The 20,690-nt window shown below is 46.9% G+C and overlaps 1 protein-coding gene across 1 annotated transcript; it reads right to left on the reverse strand.

The window, feature by feature from the left end:
- Positions 1 to 5: 5 nt before the first annotated feature.
- Positions 6 to 20,690, reverse strand: LOC135212579 (ribosome production factor 2 homolog). The gene is made up of 4 exons (XM_064246123.1): positions 20,499 to 20,690; positions 18,403 to 18,682; positions 1,748 to 1,892; positions 6 to 213 (listed from the first exon to the last, which is right to left on the reverse strand). The coding sequence occupies exons 1-4, from the start codon at positions 20,500 to 20,502 to the stop codon at positions 22 to 24; spliced, it is 621 nt and encodes a 206-aa protein (XP_064102193.1). The 5' UTR covers positions 20,503 to 20,690; the 3' UTR covers positions 6 to 21.

Below are 20,690 nucleotides of genomic sequence, written 5' to 3' on the forward strand. Positions count from 1 at the left end.
AAAAATTTATGCTATCATCCTTTATTCTTGGGAAACTTCCATGGACTCTGTAGTTCCAGTTTTCTTAGATTTACTGCCTTTTTTCTTGCCATCAGTTTTCTTCAGGCCCTTCATTTTGCGTGTTTGCAACCTCTTCAAATCTAATTTGGTCATGTGCACTCTGGCAAGTTTGCTGCCAAACACGTCCTTACTATGATTTTTCACGGTCTTTTTCTGCAAAGAAAGGTAAAAAAAAAGGTAAAATTAATACCATTATATGGTAACAAAATGGCATTCTTTGAGTACTCAAATGATAATTACAGTGCCTACAGAATCATCATGAGCTAGCAGATGTCAGTGGAAAACAAATTTAAATTTTTACGAGTATCATTATTTGTCGAGTTTTCCAAGAAACAACATGGGACACTGAAGTAACTTTACACACAGTTAATAGCAAGCATTTATGATTGTAGATATTACCTTGTTGGCTTACATTTACTAATGATACACTGACAAAAAGAATATAAATTATGACCAGTTACAACAAACTCTCCAGTATTCTGCAATCATACTAATAGTTTTATTGGTGATTCTGTACCTGGTATAATGTACAGATGTTTGAATTCAAATCAGTCCCTTTTATATTCCATAAAAATTGAAGTTAGCATGTAGCAGAGCAAACAAATGAAAGAATACACATCGCTAAAATATCTAGTTTAGGGAAATCACTTTTTTTTAAGTAATATAACATTACTACAGCTTACACAATATAACATTATTACAGCTTACACACAATGTGAAACCCAAATAAAATGAGGGAATACCTAATGCAAACTCAAGTACAGTCTAGCTGCAATATTATTGTTCACATCAAACACACCTTGTGTAAACAAACGTAGAACATGAAACCACATGTACAACCTTTGATCCAACTGATATTGATGGAGGACAACACTATGCACTGGAGCTTTTGCAGCCAATGAGTTGGTAAATATCAACATAAAACTTCCTCCTGTAATAGAACTACCTCCTTGGACTATGCATATATGCTATGCTCAGAGGTCTGGATAAACTAATCCCTTATAATAATAATGTACACTTCAAATATTTTTCTAAAAACTGTGCATACAACCTAGAACATAATAAACATGAAGCAGAACATGGTTCACACTATCTTTATCAAGATTGGTAATTGCACAAGTCACCAAGCAAACATATAAATTTTCCTTGTCTAACAATGCACCTGTTTTAACAGGAGCAGGAATTCAGCACTGTTCAGCCTTTATTCCTGCTTAATGTGATTTATTGAAGACATTTGATCTGCTTGACAAAAGAATCTTAACAGTAAACTTTAACTGCTTCTGGATACAAGTAGCACTAGTAATGTAGTTTGCAGTGTTCCTCTGGCTCCTGTATTACTTTCTGCCTTTTAATTTTCATTCTCTGGTGTGTAGATCAATAAATATCCAGCTAAGCTGAATCACGTTTTTCCATTTCCCTTTCTAGGATGATGTTCACAGCCATAAAGAGGCAAAATAACAGTCAGTTTATAAACATCCTTGATTGCTGCTGTTTGCCATGCAAAAATGATACTTAGGTATATACATACTCACCAAGTAGGTACACCATTAAAAACAAACATGAGATGTAATTATCAATCCAAGCCTATTTGGGTGTCCATTTAACAATTCACAATAAAATGTAACCAGGAGAAAAGTATGTCTCCTAACACAACAGGAGAGACTGTATAGGATACTGGACCACATACCTTCAACTGCTTGGGTTGTCTGCATGCTCTTTTCATCAAATCATCAGAAGCATATCTATTTCTTCTCAGCAAAAGTGTCATAGAGGGTCCTATCTCTTCTAATTCAACTCTTGGTATTTTGGTACCAGATTTCTTTAACATTATTCTGTAATGTAAAATTAAGAAAATCAATTGTCTTACACTTATACACAGGATATCACGAAGGCACATACAACAATGCAAACAAAATATGACAATTTGTCGAAAATTGCATTTTTCCTAACTATACAAACCTGAGGTCCTTTAACAATAGGAAGTAGCTAGCGGCAGCTGGAACGGTCGTAAGCTTCGAACAAGGGGAGAACGGTAGTTAACTGCTTGTCCGACAGTCGCGCGGCTGGGAGGTAAAACAAATCACTTTTGCTTTTGGCCCATGCAAAATACGCAGAGTGAGGGGTGGCATGAGGAGGGACTATATGTAAAGGACCTCAGGTTTGTATAGTTAGGAAAAATGCAATTTTCGACAAATTGTCATTTGTTCCGATACGTAAATACAAACCATCGGTCCCCTTTAACAATAGGAAGACTCACTTCTTGGTGGAGGAATCTGAGTCTTTTGATTAACAGACTGGTGTTCGTCCATCCCTGGAATGCCTCCCTGGTCGTAAGAGCGAGGGGAGGGTGGGATCCAAGCACTCTGTGCCGATTGATCGGGGTGTGCACCGCAGGATCAATGGTCAGACCTCTGGGCCGAGTACTAAGAGAGAGGCAAGCGTATCTCTTCGTACCAGCAAGCAAGAACTTGTTCCTGTTTGCAAGAGGCAACATAAAGTATGGGTTGTCTCAAGCTGGCATCCACTTCCTCCCCCTTGTTGGAGGAGGAAGTGGTGGATATACGCTCCTATCCCTAGTGAAAGGGATAGGATGGGCTCTGTTGAGTAGCTCACCTGCATCTTGTCCTTATCCAGCAGGGTGACGACCGTGTCCCTCTAACCACAGGTAGAGGGAAGAAAAAGATGGGAAGAGGAGCCAGTCACACTCTCATTCACTCATCCATTCTTACGGTCACACCAGGACTCGATGCTGTTCAGCCTGCGAGGGTCTGGGTTTCGCTACACGTGTTAGGGCAGCCACCACGGGTCCCAAGGGAAAAAGATCCAAGGACCTGTGGGCAATATCCCGAAGGTAGAAGGAAGGGCATGTGGTCTGGTTGGACCAGACCCCTGCCTTCAGTACCTGCGCCACGGAGAAGTTCTTGCGGACAAGGCAGCATCTCCTTCGCATCGAAGGCGGTGAAGTCCATTAGGGAGGGGATTGTGAACGACTCGAACCAATCGTCAGGGACCGAAGGGTTCTTGAGTCTTCGCTACGAAGTTCGGTACGAAATCGAGCGTCAGGATCCCCATCCCCTGGATGCTTGACTTCGCAGGAGAAGTCATGCAGTTCCTCAGAGGAAAAGAAGGAAATAGTCGCATGACCTATCCCTCTTCTCTACTTCGGTGATGTCCAGTACCCATACTGGTCTGTCCGTTTGCCACGAAGTCTCTCGCATCCTCCTATCCCCATGCAGCGAAGTTCTCGGTAGTGGATAGGACACCGACACTCCATGGTGGGTGTCGATGGTATGGGTACTGTGACAAGCTATTAAAACGAAGTAATGATTGCTCTGTAACAACCGAACTAAGTCAACAGCGTAGTTCGTAACTGACTCGGGCGCTCTGACAGCTGCCGACTGACTGCGTTCGGTAGGAGGCAGTTGTCCAAGCATCCGAGTAAGTCACGTGACCTTCGCCTTTAAAGGGTTATGCCGAGAGACCAAACAAATAATGTATTTGTTTGTCACCAATGCCGGACAGCGAGGTGATGATTCTCTTAAGGCATGTGCCCAACAGGCGAAAGTCAATTGCCTTCTAGAGACAGAGGTCCCTGAAGGCAAAACATCTCATGGTTGTTGAATCTCAGCTAAGGAGAAACAAAAAACACTAAGTACCGTTGAAGACGAAGGTAGATATTGAATGCAACCTACGTCTTCACAGACGAATCGAGAGAAGGATTCTCAAGATTCATAACCTGTGCTTACAAATGACTGAAAACGCTAACCGCTATTTCATTGCTGTCCGATGAGTCGTAGTTGCAATGAAAGCGGGCGTTCTTCAGTAATGAAAACACAGGGGAAAGCCGCCTGAAGAACTGCTTCTCATGGGTCTGAACATTTGGAAGTAGAGCTGTCAGGTCGGAGAGTAGGCGATGTCTTTGACACATCTTGTAATTCGGGTTGAACAATGAACAATTGTACACCTACGAATACGAGATATTTTGAAGACAAACTCAGATGTCTGCAAAATCATTCGCATTATCGCAGTGCGATGCAGCGGGAGACTTGTACAGACTTCAATTACCGTGCGGTAAACAGAAAGATGAAAGAGTCCAAGAGATATCTCTGTTGAAATTCTCGCAATGTTTGAAGGCGATGGAATCTAGCGTCACAGCAGTAGATGGTCCTTCATTATTGCGAGAATCCCTGTTAATCAGAGACCTAAGTCCATGATTGTTGGGCAGAGATACGGTTCGGTAGTCAATCAAAGCAGGGGAGAGAGAGACATAACTGACCGTGCATCTCGGAGGGCCCAGCTGAAATACTGAGCTGCTATCAGGCAGTTCAATACGCAGTAGTTGAGCCTGAGCTCTCGCTGACTCGTCATCCTGAGTTGCCAGGTAATCCATTTATTCCACGAAGGAATGCGTTCGGCTAGAACTACGAGCATAAAAGATATGCTCGAGCAATTATATTTAGGCGAAACGAATTTCGGTAAATATAAAAGTTGAAATGGTGTGTCGTGACAAAACCATAAGTATATAAAATTGAAACTGAAACTCCTGGGAGGTTGCAGGCAACCCCGAGTTGCAGTTCAATTAGAATACTTCTCTTCTAAGTCGCAATCCGTAGATTAACTAGGATATGCGCCTACCCCTCGGACAATTCAACTGCTTAGTAGAATCATGTCGCGAGGTTAATATGACAATTTGTCGAAAATTGCATTTTTCCTAACTATACAAACCTGAGGTCCTTTAACAATAGGAAGTAGCTAGCGGCAGCTGGAACGGTCGTAAGCTTCGAACAAAGGGGAGGGGAAGGGGAGAACGGTAGTTAACTGCTTGTCCGACAGTCGCGCGGCTGGGAGGTAAACAAATCACTTTTGCTTTTGGCCCATGCAAAATACGCAGAGTGAGGGGTGGCATGAGGAGGGACTATATGTAAAGGACCTCAGGTTTGTATAGTTAGGAAAAATGCAATTTTCGACAAATTGTCATTTGTTCCGATACGTAATACAAACATGTCGGTCCTTTAACAATAGGAAGACTCACTTCTTGGTGGGAGGAATCTGAGTCTTTTGATGAACAGACTGGTGTTCGTCCATCCCTGGAATGCCTCCCTGGTCGTAAGAGCGAGGGAGGGATCCAAGCCTCTGTCCGATTGATCGGGGTGTGCCACCGCAGGATCAATGGTCAGACCTCTGGGGTCCGAGTACTAAGAGAGAGGCAAGCGTATCTCTTCGTACCAGCAAGCAGAACTTGTTCCTGTTTGCAAGAGGCAACATAAAGTATGGGTTGTCTCAAGCTGGCATCCACTTCCTCCCCCTTGTTGGAGGAAGTGGTGGATATACGCTCCTATCCCTAGTGAAAGGGATAGGATGGGGCTCTGTTGAGTAGCTCACCTGCATCTTGTCCTAATCCAGCAGGGTGACGACCGTGTCCCTCTAACCCACAGGTTTAGAGGGGAAAAGGGGAAAAAGAAAAAATACGGAAGGAAGGGAGCCAGTAACCACTGATCATTCACTCATCCATTCTTACGGTCACACCAGAACTCGATGCTGTTCACCTGCGAGGGTCTGGGTTCGCTACACAACGTTTTGCAGGGCAGCACCACGGGTCCCAAGGAAAAAGATCCAAGGATCCTGTGGGCAATATCCCGAAGGTAGAAGGAAGGGCATGTGGTCTGGTTGGACCAGACCCCTGCCTTCAGTACCTGCGCCACGGAGAAGTTCTTGCGGACAAGGCAGCATCTCCTTCGCATCGAAGGCGGTGAAGTCCATTAGGGAGGGGATTGTGAACGACTCGAACCAATCGTCAGGGACCGAAGGGTTCTGAGTCTTCGCTACGAAGTTTCGGTACGAAATCGAGCGTCACGGATCCCCATCCCCTGGATGCTTGACTTCGCAGGAGAAGTCATGCAGTTCCTCAGAGGAAAAGAAGGAAATAGTCGCATGACCTATTCCTCTTTCTCTACTTCGGTGATGTCCAGTACCCATACTGTCTGTCCGTTTGCCACGAAGTCTCTCGCACCTCCTATCCCCATGCAGCGAAGTTCTCGGTAGTGGATAGGACACCGACACTCCATGGTGGGTGTCAATGGTATGGGTACTGTGACAAGCTATTAAAACGAAGTAATGATTGCTCTGTAACAACCGAACTAAGTCAACAGCGTAGTTCGTAACTGACTCGGGCGCTCTGACAGCTGCCGACTGACTGCGTTCGGTAGGAGGCAAGTTTGTCAAAGCATCCGAGTAAGTCACGTGACCTTCGCCTTTAAAGGGTTATGCCCGAGAGACCAAACAAATAATGTATTTGTTTGTCACCAATGCCGGACAGCGAGGTGATGATTCTCTTAAGGCATGTGCCCAACAGGCAAAAGTCAATTGCCTTCTAGAGACCGAGGTCCCTGAAGGCAAAACATCTCATGGTTGTTGAATCTCAGCTAAGGAGAAACAACACTATGTACCGTTGAAGACGAAGGTAGATATTGAATGCAACCTACGTCTTCACAGACGAATCGAGAGAAGGATTCTCAAGATTCATAACCTGTGCTTACAAATGACTGAAACGCTAACCGCTATTTCATTGCTGTCCGGTGAGGAAGTCGTAGTTGCAATGAAACGCGGGGCGTTCTTCAGTAATGAAAACACAGGGGAAAGCCGCCTGAAGAACTGCTTCTCATGGGCTGAACATTTGGAAGTAGAGCTGTCAGGTCGGAGAGTAGGCGATGTCTTCTGACACATCTCGTAATTCGGGTTGAACAATGAACAATTGTACACCTACGAATACGAGATATTTTGAAGACAAACTCAGATGTCTGCAAAATCATTCGCATTATCGCAGTGCGATGCAGCGGGAGACTTGTACAGACTTCTGTTACCGTGCGGTAAACAGAAAGATGAAAGAGTCCAAGAGATATCTCTATTAAAAATTCTCGCAATGTCGAAGGCGATGGAATCTAGCGTCACAGCAGTAGATGGTCCTTCATTATTGCGAGAATCCCCATTAATCAGAGACCTAAGTCCAGAGACCTAAGTCCATGATTGTTGGGCAGAGATACGGTTCGGTAGTCAATCAAAGCAGGGGAGAGAGAGAGACATAAACTGACCAGTGCATCTCGGAGGCCCAGCTGATACTGAGCTGCTGTCAGGCAGTTCAATACGCAGTAGTTGAGCCTGAGCTCTTGCCGACTCGTCATCCTGAGTTGCCATGTAATCCATTATTCCATGAAGGAATGCGTTCGGCTAGAACTACCGAGCATAAAAGATATGCTCGAGCAATTATATTTAGGCGAAACGAATTTCGGTAAATATAAAAGTTGAAATGGTGTTGTCGTGACAAAACCATAAGTATATAAAATTGAAACTGAAAACTCCTGGGAGGTTGCAGGCAACCCCGAGTTGCAGTTCAATTAGAATACTTCTCTTCTAAGTCGCAATCCGTAGATAAACTAGGATATGCGCCTACCCCTCGACAATTCAACTGCTTAGTAGAAATCATGTCGCGAGGTTAATATACGTAGTATATTTGTAGGATTCTGAACAACGATCTCCATCCTAAATTCTTTCCTTCAAGAAAACAAAATAAGGATTGGAGATCGACCACCTTCGATCTCTATCAAAGAGTGAAGGAGAAGTCTTCCTCGAAGGAAAAGCTTCAATGGTGAACAGAATACTAAGACGATAGTTCAAGCCAAACTGGATATTCCCGTCCGATCTTCTCTATTCCAGGTTGGTCGCCTACTGTAAGATAGTTTCTTTCAGCAGCAGTCTTCTTCCCAATGCTAGAAATTCCAGGAATTCGAGCATAGGCGAGGTTCCCGATTATCATGTAACATCGGGAATTCTCGTCTCGCTCACTTTAGACCGTGGTCTCGCCTAAGTGTTTGGAGATCGTAAAAAACTCGAACACACTGAATGCGCTAGAAATTCCTTAGAATTCTAAGCAGTCTGCGAAACCCCCACCGAATTCATGAAACGATATCGGCTGGTGGTCCTCTCGATTCCCGTAGAAATCGAGAATGGGGCAGGATCCCTCCTCAACGACCGGGGCTTACGTCAGGTAGGACCCGAAGGTCCCCCCGGTAGCGCAGTCCCGAACGTGGGATCCTACAGAGAAATCTCTGTAGGATCCCTCCCCTTTCCCTCGTAGCCGTAAGGAGAGAGGGAATGGGGAGGAATTGGATACGTCGCTCGCCTTCCCCCCCAGTGGAACTAGCAGTTGGAGAAGAATAGGAGCAGCCATCGCCTTGCGGCGATGGTCTCTCAGATGTCTGGGAAAAACGTATCGTCAGGAGAAAACGTTTTCCCGCGGAGGGTTACGAACTCTCACTGTAGGTAAGGGTCTGCCGCCACTGTGAACGTCGTCTGGGTGGGGCTGATCGACACCTGACAGGAGAGAGCCGATACCGTCCTCCGACTCATTCCAGTCCTCGTCGAGGTCGAAACCTCTCAGGAGGACCGAAGGAGTATTTAAATACGGTGTCCGAAGACACGTAGAAACGCCGCTGTCGCAGTAGAGGAGGTGGAAGTAGCTTGATCGACCGGCCAGAACTGAGAGAGCCTTCTTGTCCGGAGACGACAGACTCTGGTTCGAGACAGAATCGGCAAGCTCCGATCGCGGCAGACCCACCGTCGTTTGGGTTCCCTCTCGGGCCCCAAAACGACTCGAGCAGAGACGTGGGCTCTGCTGGTGGGAGCGGCAATCCTTCCGCAAGGTCATTATGCTGACGAATCAGCTCAATGACTTCTGCAATTTCCTCTGTATCTCGGGAGTAACCGCGTCTTGCGGAGTAGGATCGTCCAGTCCCTCCAGCAAGAACAGATCCGAGATACTCCTCCTTCCGAAGGAGGAACAGTGGCAGACCCCTGACGGTGCGCCTCCAGCTACTTGCACGTATGTCCTGGTCGGTCCTAGAAACCGTGGCCTGGTCCATACGGCGTCATAGCGGGATCGCGAGCGGCGCACCTCTCTCGCGATCACTCATAGGGTACCTCTGCTCCCTCCCGGTGTAGCCCGAGGAGGTTGAAGTACAGGAGAGGCAGACCTGACGCCCCCCCCTAGCTCGCTGGCAGGACCAGCGTGCTTGGAGGGCTGCTGCTGATCGTCAACCCGCGGTGGCGATCGAGCAGCTAAGGGCCTAGCCGTTGCCGCTCGCCTGGGGCGAGAGGCTCGGCTGAGAACGTCGACGCTGATCTCTAGCGTCAGGGCGAGCTGTTGCTGGTTACCATCTCCGCCCGGTCCCGATGGGAGCGGCGTCAGGTGACCTGCTAGGTTCGCTGTCGCGGTGAGACCGGCGAGCGTCCTCTCGGGCGCGTCGAGCCGCTGGTACCAGCCGTGGCTGGTACCGACGGCCGCGGGGACCCCTTCCTCGCCTCAACTCGTGGCTGGTCAGCGACCGTCACGTCAACCCGAGCAGCCAGCTGGTGCTGCGGGAGAGCGTCCACTGGCCTGACGAGAGTCGTCTGCACGACTCTCGCCAGTCTTCTGCTCCGTTGCTTCGGTCTTGACGGCGAGCGAGCTCGGGCGTCAAGACTTTGGCTGGACGGTCTCCCGCGGGAGACCGTCCACTCGGTACTTCTCGCTAACGAGAAGCCGAGGCGGATCCTGGTTTAGCGGCAGAACCGCTAGAACCAGGCGAGGAAGGGCCAAGCCGAAGCTGGTACTCCTCTGGTCCCCGTCTTCTTCTCCTTGGTAGAAGAAAAGACGGGCCCTGTTCCCGAGGGAGCAGGAGGACCAGCAGAAGAGCTCCCCGAATCGCCGGAGCGAGACGGGCCTTAGAAGGTCCCGAAGGAGCCTTCTTAGGGGGGAAAACCCGGGTTACCAGCTGGTCGCTGCAAGAGCGGCCGCTGGCCTGGCGAGAGTCACCTGAGCGGCTCTCACCAGCCTGCTGCTCCGTGCGCGTCTTGGCGCGAGCGAACTCTGGCGCCGAAACTTGGCTGCAACGGTCTCTCCCGAGGGAGAACGTACACTCGGGATCTCGCGAACGAGAGACCGAGCCGGAACCTGGCGTAGCGGCATCGCCGCTAGCACCAGGCGAGGAAGTACCAGAGCTAACCGATACTCCTCTGGTCCCCGTCTATCTCTTCCTTACGAAGGGGAGACGGGCCCCGCTCCCGAAGGAGCAGGAGACCAGCAGAAGGACCCCCCGTCCCACTGGGGGGTGGGACGGGCCCTTAGAAGTTCCCGAAGGAGAACTTCTTAGGTGGGGGGGGGAAGGCAGCCTTCTTCTTCTTCTCTTTGGCCTTAGAAGTCGAAGGGGAAGATGGCAGCAGCAGACGATGAAGACGAAGATGACAGCTTCCTCTTCTCCTCTTCCTCGTCAGCTCACGCAGACAGTCGTCAAGTCCTCCATCCAGGCCGGAGCCGGGCTATTGCCGAAGCAACACGGCCCGACTGCACCTGTCGGAAGGATCTGGGACTGGGGAAGACACACCGTGGGCAGGACCAGCATGGACAGGCTCAGGAACCAGGAGCGACAGGAACAGCAACCAGCTCAGGAGCGGCAGGAACAGCGGCAGCGGTAGACCCAGAAGGGACAGCCAAGCCAACAGCGGGAATCACATCAGCGGCAGGTACGGCAGGCCCAGCGATCGCCTCGTAGAATCATCGGCAGCCAGCGGAACCTGGGTCCTGGCGGCCGGTCCAGGGGCGAGCTGCTGGAACAGCGGGAAGTCTGGGGCAGGCAACACGAAGAAACAGGCGGCGGCGGCAACCCCCTATCGGTACGGCGGCGGCCCCTAGTAGCGGCAGACGGCGTCATCGACACAGCAAGGGGAGTGTAGACCAGGAGGGGGGGGAGCAGCATAAGCGGCCGTGGTAGTAGTGGAGACCGCCCCAGACCTCGCTAGACGCTGCAGCAGCCCGTGGATGCTAGGCACGCCCTGCCGCCGCGGTGGTTCCATACCTGTCCAAGGTCGTCTCCCACGGATGTAGCACCTGCGGTAACATAGATAGATTAGTAAGAGGGGTTCCCTCACGCACGGGGGAAAGACATGCCCCACCCCGAACGCAAGGAAGACCCCAAATACAAAATACAACGAAGAAGCTGAGCGGGGGGCAGGAAGGAAGACGAAGAATCGGATACCAAGGGAGTCGCGGGAGAGCTTTCCGACGACTTCCTGGCAGACCTTTCGCTTCCCCCAACCCCCGCACAGCAGTGAAAAGTAATATGAAAATGAAACAGAATACTGCCCTTGCGATTCACTTCATAGAACTTAAAGGGGAAAAGATCAATTCCCGGGTAAGAACGGAAACTTGATCCAATAATATGATCTATCATAAAAATATATATGAAATAAACAGAATACTGCAATTGCGATTCACTTTCACATAAAAAAAACGTAAGGATCAATTCCCGGGTAAGAACGAAAATTGATCCAAATTAAATTTCATGCAAATAAATAAATGAAAATGAAAAAGAATATTGCAATTGCGAATCCACTTCCATTGCATTCTATTATACAAAATTAAAAGGCTCGTGCCGAGCGCAATCACACTCTCGGTAACGAACGCACAGGGCAAAAATATAATGAAAAGAGTACTTACATTTTCAATTACACACTTTCGCCCAAAATACATGACTCGGCGCGAGCGCGCCCGCCCTCGGCACCGAGACATACTTCAAGGGTTCATTCATGAAAAGAGAGGAAATCGCCGCATCTACGGCGATACTCCATGTTGGTTCATAATTAAGTAATGAAAATGAAAAACAGTGTACTTACAGTTTCATTTTCAAGTCAAACAAACCATTAGTAGAAAAACACAATATAAAACAAAGCATACGACGATGAAGCGGAGGGAGAGCGATGACGAACACGTCCTTCACACCCGCGGCCGAAAGCAAAAGTGATTTGTTTACCTCCCAGTCGCGCGGCGGGCGGACTGTCGGACAAGCAGTTAACTACCGTTCTCAACCCTTGTTCGAAGCTTACGACCGTTCCAGCTGCCGCTAGCTACTTCCTATTGTTAAAGGACCGATGGTTTGTATTACGTATCGGAACAAAATACGTAGTATATTTGTAGGATTCTGAACAACGATCTCCATCCTAAATTCTTTCCTTCAAGAAAAACCAAAATAAGGATTGGAGATCGACCACCTTCGATCTCTATCAAAGAGAGTGAAGGAGAAGTCTTCCTCGAAGGAAGCTTCAATGGTGAACAGAATACTAAGACGATAGTTCAAGCCAAACTGGATATTCCCGTCCGATCTTCTCTATTCCAGGTTGGTCGCCTACTGTGAGATAGTTTCTTTCAGCAGCAGTCTTCTTCCCAATGCTAGAAATTCCAGGAATTCGAGCATAGGCGAGTTCCCGATTATCTTGTAACAATATCGGGGATTCTCGTCTCGCTCAACTTTGGACTCCGTGGTCCTCCGGCCGCCCTTAAGTGGTTTGGTAGATCGTCAAACAAAAAACTCGAAAAAAAAAACACCTTCTGAATGCGCCTTAGAAATTCCGTTAGAAATTCCCTAAGCAGTCTGCGAAACCCCCACCGAATTCGTCAAACGATATCGGCTGGTGGTCCTCTCGATTCGTAGAAATCGAGAATGGGGCAGGATCCCTCCTCAACGACCGGGGCTTACGTCAGGTAGACCCGAAAGTCCCCCCGGCTAGCGCAGTCCCGAACGTGGGATCCTACAGAGAAATCTCTGTAGGAATCCCTCCCCTTTCCCTCGTAGCCGTAAGGAGAGAGGGAATGGGGGAGGAATTGGATACTCGCTCGCCTTTCCTTCCCAGTGGAACTAGCAGTTGGAGAAGAGTAGGAGCAGCCATCGCCTGGCCTCTCAGAAGTCTGGGAAACGTATCGTCAGGAGAAAACGTTTTTCCCGCGGAGGGTTACGAACTCTCACTGTAGGTAAGGGTCTGCCGCCACTGTGAACGTCGTCTGGGTGTGGGCTGATCGACACCTGACAGGAGAGAGCCGATACCGTCCTCCGACGCCAATTACCCAGTTCCTCGTCGACGGTCAAAAACCTCTCAGGAGGACCGAAGGAGTATTTAAATACGGTGTCCGAAGACACGTAGAAACGCCGCTGTCGCAGTAGAGGAGGTGGAAGTAGCTTGATCAACCGGCCAGAACTGAGAGAGCCTTCTTGTCCGAGACGAGAGACTCTGGTTCGAGACAGAATCTGCAAGCTCCGATCGCGGCAGACCCACCGTCGGTTTGGGTTCCCTCTCGGGCCCCAAAACGACTCGAGCAAGACGTGGGCTCTGCCTGGTGGGAGCGGCAATCCTTCCGCAAGGTCATTATGCTGACGAATCAGCTTAATGACTTCTGCAAATTCCTCTGTATCTCGGGAGTAACCGCGTCTTGCGGAGTAGACCGTCCAGTCCCTCCAGCAAGAACAGATCCCGAGATACTCCTCCTTCAGAAGGAGGAACAACGGCAGACCCCTGACGGTCGCCTCCAGCTACTTGCGCGTAGTCCTGGTCGGTCCTAGAACCGTGCCTGGTCCATACGGCGTCATAGCGGGGAATCGCGAGCGCGCACACCTCTCACGATCACTCATAGGTACTCGCTCCTCCCGGTGTAGCCCGAGGAGGTTGAAGGTACAGGAGAGGCAGACCTGACGCTCCCCCCCCCCTAGCTCGCTGGCAGGACCAGCGTGCTTGGAGGGCTGCTGCTGATCGTCACCCGCGTGGCGATCGAGCAGCAGGCCTAGCCTTGCCGCTCGCCTGGGGCGAGAGGCTCGGCTGAGAACGTCGACGCTGATCTCTAACGTCAGGCGAGCTGTTTGCTGGTTACCGTCTCCGCCCGGTCCCGATGGGAGCAGCGTCAGGTGACCTGCTAGGCTCGCTGTCGCGGTGAGACCGGCGAGCGTCCTCTCGGCGCGTCGAGCCGCTCGGTACCAGCCGTGGCTGGTACTGACGGCCGCGTGGGGACCCCTTCCTCGCCTCAACCCATGGCTGGTCAGCGACCGTCACGTCAACCCGAGCAGCCAGCTGGTCGCTGCGAGAGCGTCCACTGGCCTGGCGAGAGTCCGTCTGCACGACTCTCGCCAGTCTTCTGCTCCGCGCTTCGGTCTTGACGGCGAGCGAGCTCGGGTGTCAAGACTTTGGCTGGACGGTCTCCCAGCGGGAGACCGTCCACTCGGTACTTCTCGCTAACGAGAAGCCGAGGCGGATCCTGGTTTAGCGGCAGAACCGCTAGAACCAGGCGAGGAAGTGCCAGCCGAAGCTGGTACTCCTCTGGTCCCCGTCTTCTTCTCCTTGGTAGAAGAAGAGACGGGCCCTGTTCCCGAGGGAGCAGGAGGACCAGCAGAAAGAGCTCCCCGAATCGCCGGAGCGAGACGGGCCCTTAGAAGGTCCCGAAGGAGCCTTCTTAGGGGGGAAAACCCGGGTTACCAGCTGGTCGCTGCAAGAGCGGCCGCTGGCCTGGCGAGAGTCACCTGAGCGGCTCTCACCAGCCTTCTGCTACCGTGCCGCGTCTTGGGCGCCGAAACTTGGCTGCACGGTCTCCCGAGGGAGAACGTACACTCGGGATCTCTCGCGAACGAGAGACCGAGCCGGAACCTGGCGTAGCGGCATCGCCACTAGCACCAGGCGAGGAAGTACCAGAGCTAACCGATACTCCAGCTGGTACCCAGTCTATCTATTCCTTTACGGGAATGGGAGACGGAGGCCCCCGTCTCCCGAAGGAGCAGGAGGACCAGCAGAAGGACCCCCCGTCCCACCGGGGTTGGGGTGGGACGGGCCCTTAGAAGTTCCCGAAGGAGGACTTCTTAGGGAGAAGGCAGCCTTCTTCTTCTTCGGCTTATGGGCCTTAGAAGTCGAAGGGGAAGAGGCAGCAGCAGACGAAGATGACAGCTTCCTCTTCTTCCTCTTCCTCGTCAGCTCACGCAGGACAGTCGTCAGGTCCTCCATCCAGGCCGGAGCCGGGGCTATTGCCGAAGCAACACGGCCCGACTGCACCTGTCCGGAAGGACCTGGGACTGGGAAGACACACCGTGGGCAGACCAGCATGGACAGGCTCAGGAACCAGGAGCGACAGGAACAGCAACCAGCTCAGGAGCGGCAGGAACAGCGGCAGCGGTAGACCCAGAAGGGACAGCCAAGCCAACAGCGGGAATCACATCAGCGGCAGGTACGGCAGGCCCCAGCGATCGCCTCGTAGAATCATCGGCAGCCAGCGGAACTGGGTACTGGCGGCCGGTCCAGGGGCGAGCTGCTGGAAACAGCGGAAGTCTGGGGCAGGCAACACGAAGAAAACAGGCGGCGGCGGCAACCCCCCATCGGTACGGCGGCGGCCCGACAGCACAGTAGCGGCAGACGGCGACCACACAGCATGGGGGAGTGTAGACCAGGAGGGGGGGAGCAGCATAAGCGCCGTGGTAGTAGTGGAGACCGCCCCAGACCTCGCTAGACGCTGCAGCAGCCGCCCGTGGATGCTAGGCACGCCCTGCCGCCGCGTGGTCCATACCTGTCCAAGGTCGTCTCCCACGGATGTAGCACCTGCGGTAGCATAGATAGATTAGTAAGAGGGGTTCCCTCACGCAGGGGCGGGGGGAAAATGCCCCACCCCACCCGAACGCAAAGAAGACCCCAAATACAAAATACAACGAAGAAGCTGAGCGGGGGGCAGGAAGGAAGACGAAGAATCGGATACCAAGGGGGGGGGGGGGGAGGCGCGCGGAGAGCTTTCCGACGACTTCCTGGCAGACCTTCGCTTCCTACGCACAGCAGTGAAAAGTAATATGAAAATGAAACAGAATACTGCCCTTGCGATTCACTTCATAGAACTTAAAGGGGAAAAGATCAATTCCCGGGTAAGAACGGAAACTTGATCCAAATAATATGAATGCTATCATATGAATGAAACAGCAAAATACTGCACTTGCGATTTCACTTTCACAGAAAAATAATCGTAAGGATCAATTCCCGGGTAAGAACGAAAATTGATCCAAATTAAATTTTATGCAAATAAATAAATGAAAATGAAAAGAATATTGCAATTGCGAATCCACTTTCATTGCATTCTATCATACAAAATAAAAGGCTCGTGCCGAGCGCAATCACACTCTCGGTAACGAACCGCACAGGGCAAAAAAATAGAATGAAGAGTACTTACATTTTTTCAATTACACACTTTCGCCCAAAATACATGACTCGGCGCGAGCGCGCCCGCCCTCGGCACCGAGACATAATTCAAGGGTTCAATTCATGAAAAGAGAGGAAATCGCCGCATCTACGGCGATAGCTCCATGTTGGTTCATAATTAAGGAATGAAAATGAAAACAGTGTACTTACAGTTTTCATTTTCAAGTCAAACAAACCATTAGTAGAAAACACAATATAAACAAACAACATACGACGATGAAGCGGCAGAGAGCGATGACGAAACACGTCCTTCACACCGGCGGCCGAAAGCAAAAGTGATTTGTTTACCTCCCAGTCGCGCGGACAAGCAGTTAACCTCTACCGTCTCCCCTTGTTCGAAGCTTACGACCGTTCCAGCTGCCGCTAGCTACTTCCTATTGTTAAAGGACCGATGGTTTGTATTACGTATCGGAACAAATTCATATTTTACAGTGTGTTCTTGTAAAGTGAGAACCCATGAAATGCAGAAAATCTTATTAATGCAATTAATTCACAAACCTGTCTCCAAAGGTATTAGAATCACTGTAACTGCAGAAATAGCATTAAAATCTTAGTGAATTGGAAAAGGATTAACCAATAAAATCTGAAAAATGCATGCTTAAATCAAACTGAAAACGATGATTTAAAAAATTGTTTTCAACTTGGGTAATGTCCCGTAACTTATTATAAGCAATTCAAATCTCTCCAAGTCAAATAACAGAAATGCATTATCAGGCAATTGTAGTTTTCACCATGAAAAGAATTCCTCATCTACAAAATATATTTTAAAAATCCCATTGTTTGTACTTCACGAATAAGTGCGCATTCCTGGAAAAAAATTTATCTTCTAGCGTCTGAATATTTCTTTACTCCTTTCTAACTTATTAGTATACAATTTCCCAACCACAGGCCACATGATTACCAACATTTTACAATCAAGCCTTTTCACATTTCCATTTTCTTTGTTGAGTAACATTATTGTAACTTGACACAAGTTGGTGCTATTTTTCCATATTGTACCTCAATTTCAGCTTCATGATTTAGTATGAACCAAAGAAATAAGAAATGTTCTAATTCCAAAGTCTGATCCTCCATACAGCATAATCCTCTTCTTCCTCCATCTCTTCACTACGTATTAGTTTTTATGAAAGCCAGGCACTGAAAATACATTTTGTTCCAACGGGAATACAAACTTATGCTTTCAAAAATGGGGTTACTCACACAAAATGTGCTTAACTATTAAGAAAGCATAGGTTTGTAGAAAAGGAAAAATTACAAATTACTTTTAGTTTGTAATATTCTATTTAAATTTGCACTCTTTAACATAAGACACAATTTGTAACATTTTCAATCAAATTCCACTTTTGCATCTTTTAACACATCCAAGATCTCTTCTATTAATTCTGCTGTTAATAACATATCATAAGTGTACAAAAGTCCTTAATGGGGCTTTCATTTCTGCATGGTACATGGATATGATCCATTTATGCCGTCATAACAGGCCAAGTTTTGGTTGTCAGTGCCATAAATCGCTGAGTTTTGGTTAATGACAGTTTTCGCCTATCAGCACCCACCCAAGAACGGAACCCCAGCCGATAACCAGGGACTGCCTGTACTTGTAAAAAGATTAACACTTTCAGATAATTTCCACTATGTTAACGACACCAATACATGCAGTCCCTGGCTTACGACGGGTTCGGCTTACGGCATTCCGAGGTTACAACGCTTTTCAATCATATTCGTCAGAAATTATTTCCAGGTTTATGATGCATGTTCCAGGGTTACGGCACTTACGACGCCTATCTGGCGGAAGAAATCTGACTCCAAGAATACAAAATAATCAATATTATAAGGTTTTTTTGATGAAAAATGCAGTTTACAGCTTCTAATACACCCAAAGCATTAAAAGTAAGGTTTTCTTAAGATTTTTGACAATTTTCCGGCTTACAACGCGTCTCAAGAACAGAACCCCTGTTGTAAGCCGTGGACTGCCTGTAAACACTAGTAATAAAGTCTAGAAAAGCCTCAATTCATTTTTCATCTAAATACTTGTCAGTCTCTGAAATGTAGCTGGAGTGGCATAAAATGGTACTTATTTAATTTACACATTAGCTGATTCTGAAAATAAGCCTAGCTCTAGAAACATATACTGTACAAGAAGTCCTTTCAATCATCCCACTAGTATATTATTCCTCTCTCTAAAGGTAACAGTAGTTTAATGAAAAGAAAAAATTTGAGAGGTATTTTTGAGTAATTATCCTTAATGAAAAGAATATTAAAACTTACTTGTAACTTCTGATAAGAACATTTCCTTCAATTGCAATGAACAGCAGAGCATGTTCAAATCCTTGCAGTCTTACATCAGTTGCTTCCACTCCTCGAAAGAAATCAATCAAAAAATTTTTCAACTTCTTATATTCATCAATGTCTTCAAAGTCAGTACCACAAAACACCATACATGGCTTTGTTCCTGAAGATATCTTTGCATTCTTGAAATCTGATAGACCTTTGTAATTCACAATACCCAACTCCACCATATCCAGCAGATGGTTGCTAAACATTCGACCTAAAAGAACAGAATATATTATCATCATCAAAATTAAGTAGTCTGAGCCCTCAGTTAACAGATTTAACTCCCAAAACTTATGTAATAAATTACCATACAACTTAAAAAATTTAACTACACTGAGTAAACAATTAAATAAACAACTAACTTTATTTCAATGATTTATTTAAAAAATGCCTGTACATACTGTACAGTATTTGATATGCCACACTGTTTATTTTAAATTTGACTTTGGTAGCTGCAGCTTTGGCTTCTTTTATCAACATCATTTACTTGAATGCCTACAGAAGCAGTTTAATTTATAGAGTAGCTTTACATACTACATAGAATTAAAAGATGATCTCCTGAACAAAAGGATTTTAGGGAATTCTCTAAAACATAATTCAATATTTTATAATAACTGTACATATGTAGAATGAAAACCTGATCTGTTGAACAAAAGGATTTGTGGCAATAATTTTGTAGGAGTACTAAAAGACTTCTAAGCCACTGAATTGAAAACTGCAAATTTCCATGGTGTTATGTTTTTAATAAATGTAACTGCAGATACAATACTGTGATATCTGAAGCATTACTGGGTAAACATAACTGGTTTGTTTCATTAGATGATATTACACCAAATCCTATTCCAGATAAAGATTATGCCTATGTGGGCTTTTACATTAATGTTTTATCATGTGCAGCTTATGATGCTCAAGAGTATAAGCATAATTTTTGGGTAGATTGTTCAGTGTATAGACAGATATATATATATATTTATAATCCATGGAAGGGGAAGTTCTAGCAACAGAAGAAATGTTAAGATGACATTTCATGATTCAAAAATTCTGTTGGTTCTAGTTGGAGCTGGCAGTGGATGACCGCTTATAAAAATCTCAATGAATGAAAAAAATGTTAGAGGCAGAATCATCTGTCTGAATCTTCAATACACTTCAAATGATCACTAAGGCATAGTGAAGGAGTGATTCACTTATTTGGGGGGGACTTGAATATTCCAATATAGATTCAACTGTTTATTAAGAATTGAGTTAAGTTCTAATAGTCTTATTATGCTGTGTCCTATATTAACTTCCATAATCAAAGAGAGACAGTACTATTTGTATAATTACATTAGGGTCAGTTCCCAAAGTCGAATACAATAGCTTTTTTAATGCTCTTTTGCTTCTGACTTTCATGCAAATAAATACATGTGCTTTCCAGTTCAGGTGTATACCACAAATAAAACCTATCATTATTATAAAAGATTAGTTTATCCAGACCTCTGAACCTAATAAAATGTCTCCTCAGGCTGGCTGATAAAATAAAACCTAAAAATTTGGGTCTGGATGATAGTTATCAGATTGTTACTCAATTTTAGTTGTAAGTTGTTATTCTTTTTCCATCTTTTACACAAAAAACCAGACTACTGAACTTTTACTTTCTTTGGCATAATCAAGAATAAGCTGAGGCCACATCGAATAATGCAGTCATTGATATATAAATTTTCATTCTGTTTTGTAATTGATTTGAAATACTGCTGAATGTAAGGAGAAAAAATGTACCAATCAGAACATTTCCCTTTGGAATACCATCCTCCAATTTATGTGCCTCAGTGAACACCAACTAACTGCACCATGAAGGTACAGTTCGTTTACAAGTTCTTTTATGAATACAGGCAGGTGGCCTTGAATACCACTGTTATACAGCATTTTCAATACAGCATGCCAAATTAGTATCATAGGTATCATACTGGAATTGAATTAGTTGTTTAACATTTGCAATTTTCACTGATCTATTCCTTCTTAACTGTACAGTATTATATTAAAATTTTACTTACCCATTATCAAGTTGTCTGGTCTCTTCTTTGTGTGCGTTGCAACTGCAAAAAGAGAGTAATCATACTTCTGTGACAACCGTTCAATCGGTAGAATGTCCTCAAATGGCAGAAAAGGGCTCTTCTTTGTTAAAAGATGTGAATTTGGTTTCTTGAAGGAGTGCTAGAAAACAAAGAAACATCCGATATCCAAAA

Source organism: Macrobrachium nipponense, chromosome 41, assembly GCF_015104395.2.
Source record: "Macrobrachium nipponense isolate FS-2020 chromosome 41, ASM1510439v2, whole genome shotgun sequence".
Lineage (NCBI taxonomy): Eukaryota > Metazoa > Arthropoda > Malacostraca > Decapoda > Palaemonidae > Macrobrachium > Macrobrachium nipponense.